The sequence below is a fragment of the Carassius auratus genome, chromosome 6, assembly GCF_003368295.1.
Source record: "Carassius auratus strain Wakin chromosome 6, ASM336829v1, whole genome shotgun sequence".
Taxonomy (NCBI): Eukaryota; Metazoa; Chordata; class Actinopteri; order Cypriniformes; family Cyprinidae; genus Carassius; species Carassius auratus.
The window spans coordinates 17,471,923-17,491,553 of record NC_039248.1 but is presented as its reverse complement, the minus strand read 5'-3'; the positions used below and the strand labels follow the sequence as shown (position 1 = coordinate 17,491,553).

The 19,631-nt window shown below is 36.1% G+C and overlaps 1 protein-coding gene across 11 annotated transcripts in view; it reads right to left on the bottom strand.

Moving 5' to 3' along the window:
• Positions 1–772: 772 nt before the first annotated feature.
• kif1aa (kinesin family member 1Aa) overlaps positions 773–19,631 on the bottom strand; it is a 56,473-nt gene continuing 37,614 nt past the window's right edge. For 8 of the 11 annotated variants that reach the window (XM_026263903.1, XM_026263907.1, XM_026263917.1 and 5 more), the window contains 20 exons: positions 19,159–19,321; positions 18,971–19,061; positions 18,767–18,885; positions 18,598–18,653; positions 16,119–16,227; positions 15,745–15,811; positions 15,527–15,611; positions 15,330–15,435; positions 12,756–12,782; positions 8,164–8,278; positions 7,299–7,432; positions 7,151–7,212; positions 6,900–7,045; positions 6,599–6,796; positions 6,022–6,093; positions 5,673–5,797; positions 4,707–4,835; positions 4,421–4,613; positions 3,913–4,031; positions 773–3,837 (listed from right to left, as the gene is read on the bottom strand). In XM_026263903.1, the coding sequence (XP_026119688.1) occupies positions 3,795–3,837; positions 3,913–4,031; positions 4,421–4,613; positions 4,707–4,835; positions 5,673–5,797; positions 6,022–6,093; positions 6,599–6,796; positions 6,900–7,045; positions 7,151–7,212; positions 7,299–7,432; positions 8,164–8,278; positions 12,756–12,782; positions 15,330–15,435; positions 15,527–15,611; positions 15,745–15,811; positions 16,119–16,227; positions 18,598–18,653; positions 18,767–18,885; positions 18,971–19,061; positions 19,159–19,321 (2,159 nt within the window). In that variant the 3' untranslated portion in view covers positions 773–3,794. The remainder of the gene's footprint in view (positions 3,838–3,912; positions 4,032–4,420; positions 4,614–4,706; positions 4,836–5,672; positions 5,798–6,021; positions 6,094–6,598; positions 6,797–6,899; positions 7,046–7,150; positions 7,213–7,298; positions 7,433–8,163; positions 8,279–12,755; positions 12,783–15,329; positions 15,436–15,526; positions 15,612–15,744; positions 15,812–16,118; positions 16,228–18,597; positions 18,654–18,766; positions 18,886–18,970; positions 19,062–19,158; positions 19,322–19,631) is intronic. The other 3 variants (XM_026263914.1, XM_026263920.1, XM_026263938.1) reach the window with 1 other exon arrangement.

Here is a 19,631-nt window from a genome sequence, read left to right as displayed (position 1 = left end):
AACAATGTATGCCCATGGTGCAGCTGACACAGAATACGTGATACTCTCCAAAACGGCACCATGATGACCAGGAGGAAACTAATTGTTGTTTAAAGTCCTTACTTTTGTTTTCTTTGTGCACAAAAAATATTCTCTTCATAAAATTTGAGTTGAACCACTGATGTCACATGGATTCTTTTAAAGATGTCCTTGCTGTCATGGGAGGGTCAAAGAGCTCTTCAGTTTCATCAGAAATATCTTAATTTGTGTCCCAAGGATGAACAAAGGTCTTAGAGGTTTGGAATCACATGAGGGTGAGAAATTAATTATATTATTTTCATTTTTGGGTGAACTCTCCCTTTAAATCTACCATTCTGCATTGAGGCCTATATTTTTATGGAAACTTGTAACGCAATAAAAGCTTGCAAGGAATACAAAAATAAAAGACACTTTATTTCACAATTCTGAATTTTTGTTTGCATTGACAAAATCAGTTATACCCCCCCCCCCCCCCAGAATTCCAACAGAAAACATATGAATTATGAGATGTAAACTTAGAAAATTTTGAGAAGACAAAATATTTTGAGATGTTATCTTGTAAATGTGACATACAATTTTAGTCAGAATTGTGAAATAAGGAGTCGCCAAAATGTACCAGTTTTATTTTTTTTATTTTTTTTTACATGATGCAAAGAGGCTTCCATACGTTTTATGTATAAAATTAGGGATACGTTCAACTTGAGATTTTCTATTTTCTCATGCATAAAATAATGACTTGAATCACACACAAAAGTTATTCATAGTGTTGCATAAGTTCCACATTTATTTCATATCTGACGATGTGTTAAGTGTACACAAACATTTGACTCATAATTCCAACACTCAGAAAGAGACATTAAACTACTGCCCATTGAAGATGATACAAACCTGTTACAACTGCATATTACACCATTCACAGCAATCATGTTTATATACAAGGCAAGTAAAACAGAGAAAACGACAGAAAAAAAATGTTTATGAATGGAGTGCATACGAGGAAAATGGAAGCACACAAATATTTGGTGTTGATTATGAGAACTGATTAATTCTTTCATTTTGGGAGATGGTCAAATGAATGCAATGTTTTAAGCCTTGAAACAAACAAATTGCTTGTAGAAATGGTACAGCACAGGCTATTACATTAAGAATACCATTCAGCACTCCGCATTACTTTCTACAAGGTGCACAGACAAAAAACAGTCAAGACAATACACATTTGCTTGCATACTCAAACTGAAAGTGATTCTTTTAACTCTAGATTTTTAAATAAATTTATATTCACTTTTTTCAAAAATGCACCTGCTATTACTGTTAACATGCACACTTTTTTTCTAAAAGTAGTGGCATTGCTTATATTACTCTGCTCATGAAAGTGAAGTGAGTTATACACATGGAAATTGCAAAAAAAGTGCATTAACTATTTTTCATAAACAGAGAACCTTCAGGCATTGAGAATCCCTTTAGGATATGCTTTCTGCATTTACAAACAAGCAGAACTTCACTTTTTCATAAAAACTGAAATCCACTTTATGGAAATAGAAATGTTGATCTTTGACGTTTATTCATATACAGATCAAGGCTTTCAATAAAGGTTAGTTCAGCGTCAGATTCTTGCTATACTCAGCATGTGCTGAAGGTTGGCTGGCCTCAGTCATGTGGATATGCCTGAATCCTGCCCTGGAGGAACCTCAGGTTTGCAAATTTAATCTGCACTCTAAATATGCAGGTATGGAGGAAAAGCTCGTTTTAGGTAACCTACAGGATCATCCCAAACCACATTATAAGCCTTATGGTCTAATGATAATGCTGCAGTGACTGCCTAAGTAAAGGTCTGACCCACAGAACCGTGTTTAAATCACAGCTGTTGCTATTATATAACTTATGCAACTCAAAAATGTGGTTTCATATTCCAAAAACAATAATTTGGCTGAAGTTAAAAAGCTGTCAGCACTTTCAACACAGACGGTTGCCTGTTTGATGGGGTTTGCACAGCCTAAGCCTTTTGACATTAAGCAGAACAATCATACCTGAGATGACTTCAAAACCAGAAAATGGAATTTAAACTGTATTGTGTTGCATGTAAAAGCCTGTCAGAACAATGCTTGGAACAATGACAGCAGCAGGGCTTTTTTCTAGAGTCCATGATGATGTTTTTTTATTTTTTTCTGGCAGAAGAAATATATCTCTTTTGTTCATTTTTAAGTGAAATCAATTAAGAAAATTGATTTACACCATTTAGATACGCTTAGAAATCTCAAACCTAGTCAAATGTAGGGCAAGTGCAATATGCAACTAAATATGCAAATTCAAAACTATAACTGTTTTTGCCTGTGCACGGGAATGATTACACACAAAGTGAAAGGGTGGTAGCAATGAGTGGACATTCACCCTGTTAAAGAAGTGCACAGGGATTAAGACGATGGAAATTGTAAAACAAAAACCGAACCAAATCATATCTCATCACTCATCAGTACTGTACATTTCATTTGTTCTAACATACTTCTAAACCTCTCATTTTCCAAAACTGACCACTGTACAAACACTCATTTAGGAGTCTGGGCAAGGATGATGATTTTACTCAACCTGATAAATTTAGCAAAAAGCATGTTTGTTTTCTTAACCATACCTGGTTAACATATCTAAAAAGTTAAATTCAAGTAATCTACATGTAATAGCAGCTATCCCAGCTATTCACTTCTAACCTGTTCCCAAAATGCATTTCGCTGTGTCGGGGGAAATGAGAGCAGTGCGGTCAATAATCTTGTGATAAAAAAGTGCCATATGCAGAAATTGCACTGTACTTCTTCAAAAACATTACAGTCTTTGTCAATAAATACACGCTGAAATAAATAAAAACATGTTAAATAAATACCTAACAAGATAGAACTTTAATAGAAATTTTAAAAATAAATTAGACAGATATAAGATCATTTGGGGATACTGATTCTTTATATATAAAATATTAGACTGGCTTATGGTACATTTGAGATAAATCTACTGACCAGTACTCCAACAAAAATAGGCCAATCTTTATAATTGTTCTCATACAGAGACATGAGAATGCAAACATTTTCCTTATCCAAATTTTCTCTAATGCATCCTGGTTATTTTGAAAACTTTATGCATTTCAAGGCCATAGGAGGGAAACATTAAGGTATATGAGTATTTATGATGGGTTGTATCGTGTCCAACAACTGCACTTAAAGAGAGTAAGTGCATAATATGATGTGATTCATCTGCTCCTCGCTAAGAACTGCGTATCATTGATCAATTCTATCATCCATAGCCAAGAGATGAATAAACATATGGTCTGCTGATTTAAATACTGAGCAGTTTTATCACTTTAAACCCATGGAGTAACCCAAGGCCGTGTGATCCACTTTCCCATAAACCCAAGATGTGGACGTCACTCTTCACCATAACTAATTCAGATGTGTTTGCATGAGTTGACAGCTTCAGAATGAGAAATTCCCATCGCCAGCTTTCTAAAATGTTGCTGAAGACTACATAAGCATACTATCTCTACCCCAATAAAGTAGTTAGCCTGTTCTCTTGGTGCTATAAGTTGAATATTTAGGCCACAGTAGATGCACAACAAAGGGGCCTTTAAGATACAGGTGCACAGTTGGTGCTAGTGTGGGCAGGTGCAGGTACACACATGAAGGAAACAGAGGGTCAGGGGGTTGATTAAGCACAGAAACTGGGGGATCTGTCAGTAGATCTTATTTACAAGGTTAGTCCTTTGTGTTTTTTTTGTCCTCGAAGAGTTGGTGGGCTCAAAACCTCATCTGCCCGGCTCTTCTTCTAGACAGTTTAGACCTGATAAGAAGGAAAAGTCGAATAAATACTGGTATGACAGGTCTTTAAAAGGCTTAGATATGTGCTTTACTGTACCTGATAGATCCAGCAAGCAGAGGGTTAAAGGCATACAGCCAGTCATGCATCTCCTTGTCATTACTGGCTTGAAGGAGTATCCCACGATGCTCTGTGCATACCGCAAATGTGAAGGGGGTCTGCAGTTTAGACAGACATTCAATTAGTTCAGCCTATAAACAGTCGATTTACTGAAAATGTGTTGCCTTGGAATAAAATAAACTAAAAATGTAAAAAGTTCCACTTTCAGCATGGTCTCCTGGCATTCAGACACTGGTTTACAGTTCAGTCTATAAACAGGAGATTTTCTCACAATAAGATCCCTTAACAGTGATTGACTTAAAAAAACAATAAAATTGAATAGAATAGGAAAATATGTATATTTGTAGATGTTTCACCTACAGCATGGCCTCCTGGTATTCAGAAGGCGAAATACACTTTATAAATAGTCGGTTTACTCACAATGTGTTGTTTTGGAAGAGACTGACTGTTTCAAAAATAAAAGAATATATAATTGTAGATGTTTCACCTTCAGCATGGCCTGCTGGTCTTCGCTGTACTCCACTTGTGCCGAGGACAGGTTAAGAATGGCCCTTTCCACTGTGTCTCTCTCTGTGTTGTAGATGTAGACATAAGGCCGGCGCACCACCACATATCTCTTAACCCAGCCATTACTGTGGGGCTCCAGGAAGTGCAAATAACCTTTCTTTGACACAATTGGGCTGCAACAATAAGATAGGGTAACTGCCTAAGATGCAAATTCCTTAAATCTTAAATTTCATATTCAGGCAAATGTATCATAACATCGTTTTTACCTGACACGGATTTCCTGAATGTCTGGCACAAAAGTGTGGGTTCTTGATTTGGATTCATGAGGAGACTTTTTGCCCTCTGTTTCAGAGTCAGGGATGGGGCTGACAGCACGAGATCGAGGTGTTGGGGGTCTGCGCATTTGAGCAATACGAATATAGATGCAACTATTAGTTTGATAGCATTTCATTTGGAACAATATTTGGCAGACATATTTAAAAACATGTAATGGTTTTTCTTAATGTTAAATAATTTCTCCTATTTTAAGGCGATAGTTCACCCAGAAATTAAAATTCTTACTCACACGAATGTCCAAGCTCTTAAGACGTTAGTTCGTAAGGACATTGTTTAAATAGTCCATGTGAGATCAGTGTGGTTCAACCTTAATCCTATGAAGCTACGGGAATATTTTTAGTGCACGGAGAAAACTATAATAACGAAGTTATTAAAAAATGTCTTCTCTTCTGTGTCAGTCTTCACCGCTCGTTCATGAGAGTATTACTGCTTCATGCTAGTCTCGCTAATGAAGAAATTTGCTGAATAAAGTTGTCATGTTTGTTTTCTTTGCACACAAAAAGTCATTTTGCAACTCCATAACATTATAGTTGAACCACCGGTATCACATGGACTATTTTAACGATGTCCTTACTACCTTTCTGGGCCTTTAACCTGTCAGTTGCTTTGCTGTCTGTGCAGGGTCAGAAAGCTCTTGGATTTCATCAAAAATATCTTAATTTGTGTTTTCTTATGTGTTTGGAACAACATGAGGGTGATTACTTAATGACAGAATTATTATTTTTGGGTGAACTAACCCTTCCATTTACAGGTTGATTCTCAAACTAACTTGATGCATTAGCTTTATCAAAAGCATGAATTTAGAACGGGGCCATCTGTCATTCTGATCAATGGCAGGCTTAGAAATGTTGTTTTTTTCAATTCCAATTGGTTTGTACTGTACTGTAAGTACTGACCTGAGTTCAGCGTTGTGGCCGTAGCGTCCCTCCACCAATGAGGGGCATGTGGAGGACGGGGTGAGGGTGTTTTCAGCACACACCGAGGCAGAGTCTTTCAAAAGAGTTACTGACATCTGGCTCAACTACAACAAACCACAACCGAGAAAACAGTCACTATACACCTTCACACAAACATTTCTGTAACAATAGTAAAAATGCTTGTCTTATGTTTTCAGAAACCTGAACGTTTTTTAAGGCAGTATATTCTCAGCGGTCTGAGCTCTTAAAATCATCTTACTGTATCATATGATAGCTGACAGAAGGAAAAAATGTAAATAGTGTAAATTATTCTAAATAGCATCTTCACCTTGCTCTCACTGGCGCTAACACACACATGGCTGTAGTCCCTGTTAAAGGTGTGGTTGAGCAAACGAAGACACTGTTGGGACAAACAGAGAAGGGAATGTTAAATCTACTGACAAGAACTTTTTTTTCATGATTTCCTGAATTGATCACTGTTTATGAATTATTTTGAACATTACAGAAATGTATAGTAGATCAAGTATAAAATAGAATTACCACTTTAAAAGTGGTTTGGTGACAAAGGTGATATGAGAACAAGATTGCAAAAGTGAATTTCAGAATTTTTAACAATATCATATTCTTTTTTTTTGAGTATTTCAAATGTTTAGATTTTTATAATGGCAAATTATACATCGATTTTTTATTTATTTTTTATTTTATAAAAAATAGTTTAAAAAAAAACTATTAAATAAAAATATTGTAATAGTAAACATACTGTAAAATATATAAAAATTATATTTAAAAATATGGCGGGCCAAAATTTAGGAAAGAATTGCAAAACATATTTTACAAAATATAAGAGATAATTGTGTATACTTATTATAATTTTAGATATCATTTCATGTTAGTCACTGATTCACCTTTGCAGCCAGCTCCTTCTGCCTCTCACTGGGGGTGTCAGGGCCGGGGCAAGGGTTGTGGCCCAGGCCCAGGTGGGTGGATGGGGAAGAGGACTCGGTTAGATCTTCACTCCCGCAGGACAGCAGCGACTCCTGGCCCAGCAGCAGGGTGGACTCCAGCTTCTCCCTGAGGAGGAGGTAGTGTCTGGTTTTCTCCACCTAACAGAAGGAAATGAGTCCTCAGATCCTCTCAGCAGAGCTGCTATGACACATTCTTGTCATTCTGTATCACATTAAAACCAATATAACAAGATGTTCTCACCTCCTGCAGGAGGCTCATTTTCTCCAACTCCCACTGATGGTCCAGGATGAGGCTGTCACTGCGGGGTCTCCAGCCAGCCAGGTTCTCCTCCCCTCGCACATATGCCACCGTCGTATCCAGCACCCTCCTACGCCGTCTTTGCATTCCTGCACATTCAGGTGTCATTTCAACAGCAGAACCCCCTAAAATCGAAATTGCCCAGCATCCCATAAATCCTCAGTGAAACACACACGAGGTAACTGCTGTCTTACCTGGGCTCCCTGCATCAGCCAGGTGGCACAGGCTGAGCTCATACACACCAGTTACACGGTTTCTAAATGTAAAAACAACAAATATGGTATCTTAAATTACAAGAGCAACATTGCAAAGGACTTGTGTGGTGATATGAAGCAGCTGTACCCTTCAGATGGCCTCAAGGTGCCACTGCTGAAGAGGTTCCTGATGGAGCGAGATGCTGGGACCTTGGCGTCTCTCGAGTAGAACACCATGCATAAGTCTTTGGTTATCACTGTGGGCTGTGTGCAGTTCTCCATCTGGGAAGAGCGAACCATTGTAAGCCTTTCAATTTAAAATGGTGCTTTAAATAACCATAGCTTGATTGAGAACAACAACATCTATAGTGCAACAGGCAGGTCCCAAAAGGTGAATTGATTTTGAATGGGAACTTATATATAATAGACCTACAATGCTGTTTATTGATGGCACTGTATATGATGTATCTGTAAAATAAGTAAGTTAATTGAATATTTTCTAAGAAACTACAAGTAGATAGTTTCTATACTCATAATCAGTCACCACTGATTGCATCATTTGTAATGTTTTACTGAATCTTTTATCAAGTAATGTCCTTTTATCTGATCTTATATTATCTTATATTATTTTCAAAGACTTACTTGCTTTAAATCAATAATCAGTAATGTTTTGACTAACCTAGGAGCCGCTTTGGTTCATAACATCATAGAATTCTTTATTCAAGTTTTTCATTTATTTTTATTTTTTATGTCATGTCTGTGGAAAGTGAATAGGAAAAATAATTCACAGAATCAGGGCCACTACTAAAAGTAGGCAAGCACTGTTGCACTCTATAGATCCTCAAAGTTTACTGCTATTTGCCTCTTTTTCCACATATGTACTTGATTCAACCATTACAAACGCTGTGGGCTGTTTGGTTCATTAAATTAGCTGGAACTAAATCATGTAGGTCTGTAACTCTCCCAAATGAACTTCTCACCCCCCATATAAATAAGTGAAGGGCCTTGGTTACCTCCAGGTAAGCAGACAGAGTCATGTAGATTTTCTCTCCATTAGGAGTGACACGGTTAAGCAGCAAAGAGTTGTGCATGGATGAATCCCAAGCAGCCTCGAAACGGTAGAATATCCTAGATTAACGGTAGAAAATACCCTTAAAGATATCAGTTCATTCATAGACCAAGTAGAATTTACACAGTCTCCAATATTATAACTTCATGTGTTATTGTTAAATGCTATTTTAATACATAATAAATTCGGCCAGCCGCTTGTCAGGCAAAGCACTTACATTTGATAAATCAGATCATATTGTTTAAAGTGACATTCTAATTGTTTAGAAATGGTGACCAGGAGTGGAGACAATATAAATGCATGCAAAAAACACTTTAGCTTCATCACTAGATATGAATACCACCACCAATGATGTGTAAATCAGTGACAGTTATCAATAAAAATACAAAAATCTAATTTAAATAATGATGGATGAAAGAAATGATCATTAGAGGAAGGAGCCAGGTACAACGGGACACAAATTCCTAGATAAATCCCCAAGGAAATGCTTTAGGGGGAAAGGAAAGAAACAATGATAGAGGTAAGACAGTATAGAGAATTAAACTACAGTCTCTGGTTTTTAGCATATTACAATTCAAAAGATGTTATTGCATCTTCTCTCAAACTCACATCCACAGTGTCATGGTCTCACAGACCTCAAATGAACTAATATTGGCCCTGAAGTTATGCTATATCATGAGAAAGTACTACATTAAAATAGTATGGGTTGCATCTTGCTCATAAATTATATTCGCCTTGCTGAACTTCCAGCCTACCCACCCTCGCTCTGATGAATACAGGTCATAACCTGCTCAAATGATCACAGATTAGATATTTCTGGCCCTCGGCCTGGGAAGAGTCTTAGATTCCCAAATGCCTGAGTCAGAAGTGTATGAGAAGGGGCCGAGCTTCTCTGAGGGATGCGATAGATTGAGCTTGTGATGTTAGGTGTTAAAATGAATGGACCGGCATGACCCAGTAGGCAGCTTTAAGGTTGTCATTCAAAATTGGAGAGAGAGAAAAAAAGTGATGAAAAATTAATGAAACAATGTGGGAGAACTTCAAGGGTCACTGTGGGTTTGAGATCATGGAAAAGGTCTAGAGAAGACCTTCCCACTTCTAACTCTATTGAGGTCTTAAAAGGGATTGTTCTCCCAAAATAATATATATATATATATATATATATATATATATATATATATATATATATATATATATATATATATATATATATATATATATATATATATATATATATATTTTTTTTTTTTTTTTTTTGGTAAATACATTTACACAGTTCACTGTCAATTTGTATAATAGTTTATTCATTTTACTTTTATAAATACACAGTATTAAGTATAAGAATAGATCAAGTAAACCTTGATATACTTTCTTTTAGGTAAATGTGACTTTTAAATAAGATTTATATATATATATATATATATATATATATATATATATATATATATATATATATATATAAATTAACTGTCCTGCAACAGAGTTTATGAAATTGATATATGCAAATATGTTACATATGGTACATACGTTAGTTTCAGCCCCACAACTGCTGTGTGTACAAAGTGTACCTCTAAAAGGATAGGAAAAAAACGCAGGCCTTCTCATAAAGATTAGATTTAAAACACACTCAACCAAACTATTTCTGATGCTGTTGTTCACTCCCAAACAACCATATAAATCAAACTTAGCATACCAAGCAACATGAGGGATTGTGAGGATCATTTCCACCTCCCATTTACACATGATAAAAGAGATTTCCTGTTATTTTAACTTCCCTTTCAATATTTCTTTCCCTTAAATATCTTATATCAGCCAATTCAAACTATAACTCATGTTCTTGCCAAAATAGATAGCAAGACATTTCTTTCTCAGTTTATTGGTTCTGCTTGCATCGAGGACCTAAATAATATTGAAGAACTGCTCATTGCACAGGGGTAAGAAAGCAAGCGTGCTACCAATGAGGTAATGCTTGCATGGATTGTGGAGCTGCTGAACTCTGCCACCCAGGCTGCTGGAAATTAAAAGGTTTTCTGTGACAACATGAATGGGAGAAACACTGCAAACTCAGAGGAACTAAAATGGAGGATGTTTGGTGCTAATACCAGTTACCAAGAAGACAAGTGTATACTAAGAATAATATTGAATGCTTTAAGGAGTCTTTTTACCTTGCCAATTTTTTATTGCTTTGAATTTATTAGGTTCTTTATGTCAAATTATGAAAAGTAATTTATACTGTTGTAAAAATGCTAACTGTAACTTGGTTTACCTGTACCTTTCCTTACCAAATTTGTTAAATAAATAAATTGTTTAATATTGAATTACATGTCATTTTACTATAAAACACTGCCACGGTTGATGAATTACCACATAGTTTAAATGGTAAACATTAAAAAGTCTGTGTGAAAAGTCATGCCTCGTTACATTTAATATAAATAGCTTTGCTTCTTAGTTTTGTTGTACATAATATAATGTGAGTATTTCACGTTACATGTTTTGTTATTTAGTTAACGTTTATAGTATTATTTTAGTGCCGTGTGTTACCCTGATGTTGTTTTGTCATTGTTTGTATGACCCTGTTAATGAGTATTAAATATATGAATATACTGAATATATGAGTATTGGCTGTGTTTTATGAACAACCCATTTATAATGAACTGATTCAACGTGGTATTTTTTATTGTATCATCTGTATTATAATGGTGGCTATAAGTACATTCTGAAGTAGCTACAAAGGAGATTTTGGTAGTTCAAATAGATTGGTATAGTAACATTAAGTCACTTACAGCTGTATACACTGCTGTATACACTGTATATTAAAATATACAGCTGTAAAAGTTGTAAAATATACAGGCACCAATATGCCATCCTGTAATTCTGGAAACACTGCCACAGTTTTTACAGGAAATTTATAGCAACCACAGCTGTCAGTTTTAGTAATAAACTTAACAAGAATAGTTTTTTTTTTGTGTGTATAGGTCAAACATATATGAAAAACTGTACTATATGTGCAATAACAGTTTGAAAAGAGTGTTGAATTGAATGTAGCTATGATAAAATTCTCAGTGTGATAATTGCAGTCTGGGCAACACAACAAGAAAAACAGATCTGGATAATAACAATGCTCTCATACCCCTCTGTGCCAATCCACTAACCTTATATTTACTAACAAGCAGCTAATTCCTGGAGTTATAGTTGTCCTGATTTGATAATTACAGTCTGCAGAACAAGCAGCTTTTAGAAATGTTTGCTCAAAGTCATTCAGGCAACACAGCGTTTAAAATCTCTTAAGAAACACTGCCCCCTAGTGGTAAAAAGAACAGCTAATCATGAGCAGGGAATGTCAGTCGAGGCTAACTGTCAATAACCATGACTAAACGCATTTTTTCGAACGAGATTGAAAATCTCAGTAGACTAATGTAACACTAACTTTGTTCAGAGATTCATGATTAATACCATAGTTAACAGAGCAAGCCCTCCCGCCCATAAACAATACAGAGCTCACAGTGTGTGGTCTGGCCCACAGTTATCGCCCCACACAGGCAAAGTTGTGTTTTACGGTGTTGCTTTGACATTTGTGATGGAACTTGATCTGTTTGCAGCAGAGTTTAACTGAAACCATAAATTTTTAATTAAGAGATGTCACCTAATTTGTTGAGCAAGGGCAATAAATGTATGTGGGACTTTGTGTGTGGTAGAGTGATTTATTGTTTTTTTTAATCCTTACAGTTTAAACTGGAAGAATGTGTGACTGATTGACATAGAATACACATTTATTCATAAAGTTAAAAATGATTAACTGTCATGTTTCAAATTTGTTTCATGTTTTCAAAATGTCCAGTTTGGTTAGGCAAATGTTGAGGAGACATTTATTCACATTCTATAATTTCGCGAACCTTTAATTGTTCTCTGAACATTCTGAAACCGGTTAAACTTTTTTTTTTTTTTTGAGAAAAGTTCCATGAACCTTTTTGTAATGTTTTGAGAATAGTATTAAAGACCAGATAACGTTAAAACAAACATTCTATTAACATCACTAAAAGAACATGTTCATTAAGGACAGTACTTTAAGAATACCTTGCCAGAACTTTAGTCAAAGTTCTAACACATTCCCGTTAGCTGGGAAGGTGACTATGATCTCTACCACACCTCCTGCAAATGATTAAACCAAAATGCAGCCCATACAAAAGCCAAGCCATGCAATTACCTAGAGGTGCCAAAAATGTCAAAAACATACAATACAAAACAGAAGCTTCACGCGCAAAAGCATTTCCATGGAAACCAGATTGAAATTCTCTCACATTTTCAGAAACAGTAGGTGGGAAGGAGAAAATAAATAGGCAAACTATCAAGAATGCAGAAAAAGCAGTATTTAAGAGCCAAAAAAAAAAAAAAAAAAATGATGCAAAGAACGATGGAGGTTGATTGGACAGATGGCCATATAAATACAAGGATGAAAAAATACACATTATGTGTGTGTGTGTGTGTGTGTGTGTGTGTTTGTATGTGTGAGAGGAAAGGGATTTGAAGGTAATATACCTAGGCATGTCCGAATCAAGAAACTGTCTGGAAAAACACAAAACAACATTATGTTAGTGGACTAGAGAAATATCAGAAAATCTTGTGTGGAGGCCCAGCAGCTTGTTTCCAGTTATTTAAATATAATGTGGCTGTCAAGACCTCTGCACAACTCTCCTTTCACATTTTTTGTCCCTGTTCCTTTGCATCGGTGCATGAATCCAGCTCTGATGATTTATAGGGAGTGTGGAACATCTAGTAAGGAATCGCAGGAGAGGAGGTCACTGCTGCTTGCAACGGAAGGTTTGAATGACTATTTTACGGTGTTTTGTTTCAGTAGGGTGCAGGTGAACAAATCTGATAATATATCTAAAAGATTCTGACTTTATTTCATGTTTGCAAAGTCTGGATGCTGATATCTGATGCCCATCTAAGGTAAAGTCCAAGTAATGCATTGCAGATGACAACATGCTTTGGTTGGCTACTAACATGACATGAGAAACGTGACCTTTTGTTTACAGTGACTATCATGATGAGAGAATGTTAATGATGGGTCTGATTAGTGAAGTGTTAATAAATTAGCTTCTCGTGATTTTAAATGGTAAACATTCTTCTGAAATAAGTCTTCACATGCAGATCAGAACTACGTGATGGTGACTAGCAGAGATGCCAAGAACTCGATCCACTGTGTGGTTCAGTGAGCGGGTAGTTGAGTCTGAGCAGTGGAGTGTGGACAGAGTGAATGGAATGAACAAATGAGAATGGACACAAATGCAGACCAGCATCCATCCGATGGGAAGACTTGCACAGCCAGCAAGGAGGTGAACTAGAGAACAATTTCCCTGTCTTTCTGAAAAAAGTTCATTAATATGTTCAGATTGTTGGTTCAATAAAGTGTGACCTCCTTCATCAAGGATAATAAAACCACATTGTGTCTTACATGCAGTGGGAGAGGAAATGATTGTTATAAGTTTTATAAAACAGAAAAAGAGCAGTTGCATGGATTGGTTTGTCAATCAAGCGATGCATTAAAAATATGTGTTGAGAAGTCACATTAAAATATTTTAAGCATCAAGGCTTATTATATCTGTGTACCATCACTCTCAGAAATAAAGGTACCAATGCTTTTCAAAAGGCACACCTTTGTACCTAAAAGGTCCATATTGGTATACTGTATTCCTACCTAAATTGTGCATATTATCTAAAAGGTACAAAAGTGTAATGCCCCAATGGAAGATTTTGTACCTTTTTTGTTTCTCAGAGAGTGCATAAATCAGTGAGAAAATTTATTATTATTATTATTATTTTTGGCACAAAACAAGTTGTTTGGAGCTACGACCATAGCTAGCCAAATGCTAACCATTTCGTTTTCAGTAACCTACAATCTCATTATCATTTTTAGATTGGTTTTAATTGTGTAAAATTTTGTGTAAAAAAAAAAACTATTAAGCAGCTTTTCAGGTTAGGTTTTTATACTGTAACGACAAGAGCTCAATTAAAAGCTAAAGAAACATGTAATATGTCAAATTAAAACAGTTTAATTATGCTATCATTTAAAAATAATTTTCCCCCCAGTTTATTTACACTACAATTAAAAAATGCATATATGTATATTTTAACAAGGATGTATCAATATTAACAGTAAAGACATTCATAAAGTCATAAAAAATCTGTTTCAATAAAATGCTGTTGTTTTAAACTGTCCTAGAATTTTTTTTTTTTTTTTTTTTAAACTAACACCAAGACAAAAGACTGAAGTAATGGCCAATGAAAATTCAGCTTTGACATATATTAAAATAGAAAACAGTTAAATAATTCAGATCAAATAATTCAGCCTTGTTATCTTTAAAAAACTTTTTTTTTTTTAAATCATTTAGACCCTTCTGAATGGCACTTTTGAATGGTAGTGTAGTTTTCTTGTTTTGACTTCTTTTTGGTTCCCTTTTAACTGGAAAATCAGACTCTCCCAAACCCCATGTAATGTGCACCCTCTCGTGAATCTTAAAAGCCTCAATATGGCAATACTAGGATGTGCCAGTTGTCAGCCAACACAACTATGCAGCAAGTTATGGCATGTTTGTGCAACGAAACATAAAAGTGTGAATATACTTCTTGTCTTTATCGAAGGCTGGCACCGTGGCTGTGCTGTTTGATTCTGAATCACTCCTTTGAGACAGGCCTTTAAGAGCTGTTTTGAAGGTTTGCTTCACTGACTCATTGCTATTTGGCAAAAACTCATCTCTTTAAAGTTGTGCAGAGAACTGTTTGTCACAGGCTTGGCTCCAGCTCTCAGATCATGAGCCAAGGCTGAGCAGAGAGTCGTTTTAAGTACAGCAATCACTAAAATGGGGCCTGGTTTTAAAAAGAGTGTAGTGGGAAACAGCCAAAGTGAAGAAAATCTGCTACTGAGTGTGAAGAAAAAAAAAGGCTTTGTGACAGAAGAATAAAACTCCCTTATGGGAGTGTTCTTGAATATAAAATGACAAGCATATTTTTCAAGATGTCTTGTGTTTAGTGTTAAAGTCAGATGACAATTTGTAAACTGCCAAACTGCTTTCGGGTGTCTTGAAATACACATTAGGGTTAGGAACGTACCTGTCATCTTGTGCGGGTCGGATATATCCTGCAGACAGGATGTTGAGAGAGAGAATATTGGGGTCGATGATTGTCTCATCTGCTTCAGGCGTGTTCCGGATGCGCCCTTTTTAAACAAAAATGCATCCCATTTGTAAAATATGATCAAATTTTGCTCTAGTTTACACATAAGCTTTTCATTTTGAGGCCAAACTCACCTACAACCAGCTCTCGCACCTCCTTCCACTCAATATCTCGTCCTGACTCGTGTACTATGGTGACTGTGACTCTCCTTTGAATGCCCTGTTATGTAAATGTTGAATTATTTTATGTTATTAGATAATCATTTTTTACTTTAATACTTTAATGTTAAAATAAAAAACTGTATGAGAAAAGGGAAAGGGAAATGGATAGAAAATAGGAAAAAGAAGAGTACCTGATGTAACATGAATGTGCCATGGCATGGCATGCCTACCCGGTGGTCCACTACGGCTGGGATATAGCTGGAAGAAAGAGGTATGTGTCAAATACTGTACAATAACCAGCACTGTCACAGTTTCCTTAAAATAGAAACTGTACACAGCATGTACAAGGATTTAAAAAACCAATAGATTTTTTTTAACCACTATACAATAGTTATTTATTTTTAATTAAATAGTTTGTAAAATAACTGATCTTTCTTAGACATGTTAGACTCTTTTCATATAAGGCACCATATGACAAATTTATTCAATCACCTTCACAAGCCCCAGTAATCGATTTTAAAGTCTATTCTACTCAGACGGCAATTTGAAGTGAAAAGACACTTACTCTCCATTGGCCTCTAGCTCACAGATTTCAAAGAAGACCATCAGGTCGTATTTACAGTGGCAGGGTCCTGCCGTGGGTCGGGTGAGAGCTGTCAGTTTAGTGGCAGGAACTATACGGGAAACAGAGAAAGACAGAATGAGAAAGAGAGTCGAATCAATATTGAGTTAATCCTAGACCAAAGGATATAATAATTCAGTGGCAGATGAGAGGGATGCTAGAGTTCCACAGGTAGAGAGAAAGATATGGATCACAGTATCAGAGGAGAAATAGAGCACAGTTAGAGAGGAGCAGGAGTGGGAGATCAGGGGTCCGATGTAAAGGCACACTGCTGTTAAGATGAATAAAGTCATGTGAATGACAGTGATCCCTAAACGTCTGCTCAAATAAAATGCTTCTTCGTTGGAACATAAAAAGGGCATTTGTGAAGAATATTCTGGCCACTTTTTTTCTCCATGTAAATGTAAATTAACAAGGACTAGGGCTGTCAAACATAAAAAAAACAAAACAAAAAAAAACAAAGTTATGGCATGAATTCAAGTTATAGCTTCTGAATTCAAATGATGGCTATTGAGTAAGTGAGTTGAATTAGAAAACCACATTTGTTTGATTTCATTTTTGTCTTTCTGTAAGACAAACCAGTAAATATGATCCGTCAAAAGAATCGAATAAAAAATAACCTATAATGACGCAAAACGAATAACACAGAGTTTTAGGGACCACTGCATCATCAAGCACAGTTTCAAGTGACAGAACAACCAGTTTTACTCATGCACTGATTCATTCTTATTCCAGTAGTATTCATCAGTTTATTTCTGGTGACTGATGTCAGAGATAAAGGCTAGAATTGTCCATCTGCTTGATGAGGTTTGTATGGAGAGGCTGAGGGAGAGAAAAAGACAGACACCCACACACAGTATTAACAGGCCCAAACACAGTCCCTGGAACAAAGAGTCCTTCAGTCTGTCAATGCAGGGAGTTTGTGTGACTCCCAGTCAAATGGGCAAAATGAGAGGACACTTTATCTAAACAACACCTATTTTTCGATTTAAAACATTCCAAGTATATTTTGGAATAATTTACAATTAAGGTCAAAACTTTGGAATAATAAAGTTCTTCAAGATTGTCTCTCATACTTACTCAATGCTGTATTTATTTGTTAATACAGTTTTTTTTTTATTTAATATATTATAAAATGTAATTTATTCTTGGGACGACAAAGCTGAATTTTCAGCAGCCATTACTCCAGTCTTCAGTGTAACGTGATCATTCAGAAATGATTCTAATATTCTGATTTGGTGCTCAAGAAATATTTCTAAAGACTATTTCTAATATTTCTAAGTCTATTTCAAATAAATGCTTTGCTTTTCAACTTTCTATTCATCAAAAAAAAAAAAAAAAATAATGAAAATTTACCAGCAGCACAAATGTTTCCCACACGATAATACGTTTCTTAATCACCAAATTATATTATATTATATATTATATTGTATTATATTGTACATGCATAAGACAGACCAGAGGTTCAGTTTCAGGGACATCATTTGGCCTTAGGCACTCAGAACCATTACAGACCCGGCTTCTGTGCTTTTATTACTGAACAGATAGACAAGGGCGGGGCCGGCAGTCTGGCTTGCTCCTCCCCCTCAAGGAGGTAGGAAACAGCCACGCCTGCTGCACTGAGGGCGTGGCTTGACAGCGAGTCCACCAGAGTCCCATTGAAGACCTCTGGCAGCAGGAAGCGAATCAGCTCCAGGTTCTTCTCCCGATCAGGAGGGGTGTCATTATCTGCTGCTACACCCACCACCAACAACATAAAACTGTGACATGGGCACATGGACCCCAAACAGCAACATAAAACAGGCAACACAAAGGACGAAGCCAAGAATATGTGCTAAACAGCTTCAGCCTGTAATTTGGCAGGGGACATTAAAGGGGTCATCAGATGCAAAATTTACTTTTACATGGTGTTCAAACAAAAATGTGTATTTGCTTGGCAGTGTGCTTACACAACCACCATATAGTGATAAGAATGCCTCCCAATTTACTTAAATGTGTCTGTGGTTCGAGCAAATCATTTGTGATCCAGCTTCACCTATAGGAGAAATAAGTATAAGTTTTTTTATTTCATGAATTTTTGCAATTCACCTTTCCTAATTATGTGCTAGTTAGCAAGTTCTGTGACGAATGCAGCTAAAGTTAACAGTATCATGAGAACTACTGGTCACCTCATGGAAGAGAGGGGCGGGGTGAGCAGAGCTCATTAGCATTTAAAGGGACATGCACCAAAACGACTCACTGTAGAGTAAAAATTGTGTTGTTTAACATTACCACTGAGAAAAAGAAAAAAAAGTATGCTTTTCAATGAAGACCCTAAAGAATCAAACCAACTTGTGGAAAATAGGCATCTGATGTCCCATTTAAAGAACAAATAGCATTTTGATGGTCATAAAATATGGTCATAAATATTCACAACCCTCACCTGGTTTGGAAAGAGGCATGACTCTTGGGAACTGTCGTCTGCATGGGCGCAGCGGGCTGAAAAAAAGAAAGATCTGACTGTCATTACAGTATATTTGACAGATAAATCCTGACATATGTAGCAGGTATTAATCAGAGTTGGAAATAATAAATATATAGCCAGGATCTACCTAATGAGATCTTTGCAGAGCGGAGGGAAAGCCTGCTTTTGGTAATGTCCAAACACTTCAAACACGATTGGCTGAGTCTTTATGTACTCTATAAAAGACTTAGTCACTTCCACAGCAATCTGAAACGTCAGAGAAACAAGTGTTTACCCTCAGTCTAATAAAATCAGTGTGACATGGTACTGTGTGTTTTAGTGTAAAGCTCACATTTTGCACATGATAGAAGCCAAGAGGTGGACCACGTCCTGTGTTCTTCAATGGCTCTGTGGAAAACGCTTCATCGTGCCTGTGAATAAAACTACAAACGAGAAGTTTAATATAAGTAAATTAGATTCAGTACAATGACAAATGTCCGCTAGTGAAAACAGACTTCAGAAAAGAACAGAGGCACGTACTTGAACTGGCAGAATATATCTGCGTATTCTGCGGATATACTTGATGCCTGCAGCACAGTAACTCTGAATGTAAAGACTTCTCCAATCCTCAAGTGATCCAGAGCTCCGTCCAGTATGCCGTCAAGACCAGTTTTGACAGGGCTGGCCAGCTCCTCTGGGTTAGCTATGAAAAGCACACGAATGAAAAGATGTCAAGTCAAAGAAATATGAAAGCTCCATGGGATAGCTGATATGAGCTGGCATATAAATGCAGACTTTAGTAACACAAACTCAAAGGTTATGTTTTTACTTACACAGACTAACATGAATACTTTTATTCAGCAAAAAAAATAAATAAAACAAATAATTGATCAAAAGAATCATTAAAGACAATAATTTTACTTAAAAAAAAATCATGGTTTCTAAAAAAAAAATATTAAGCTGTAAAAATATTAAATATAACTGTGATAAGAAATTATTTTTAATAAGAAGTT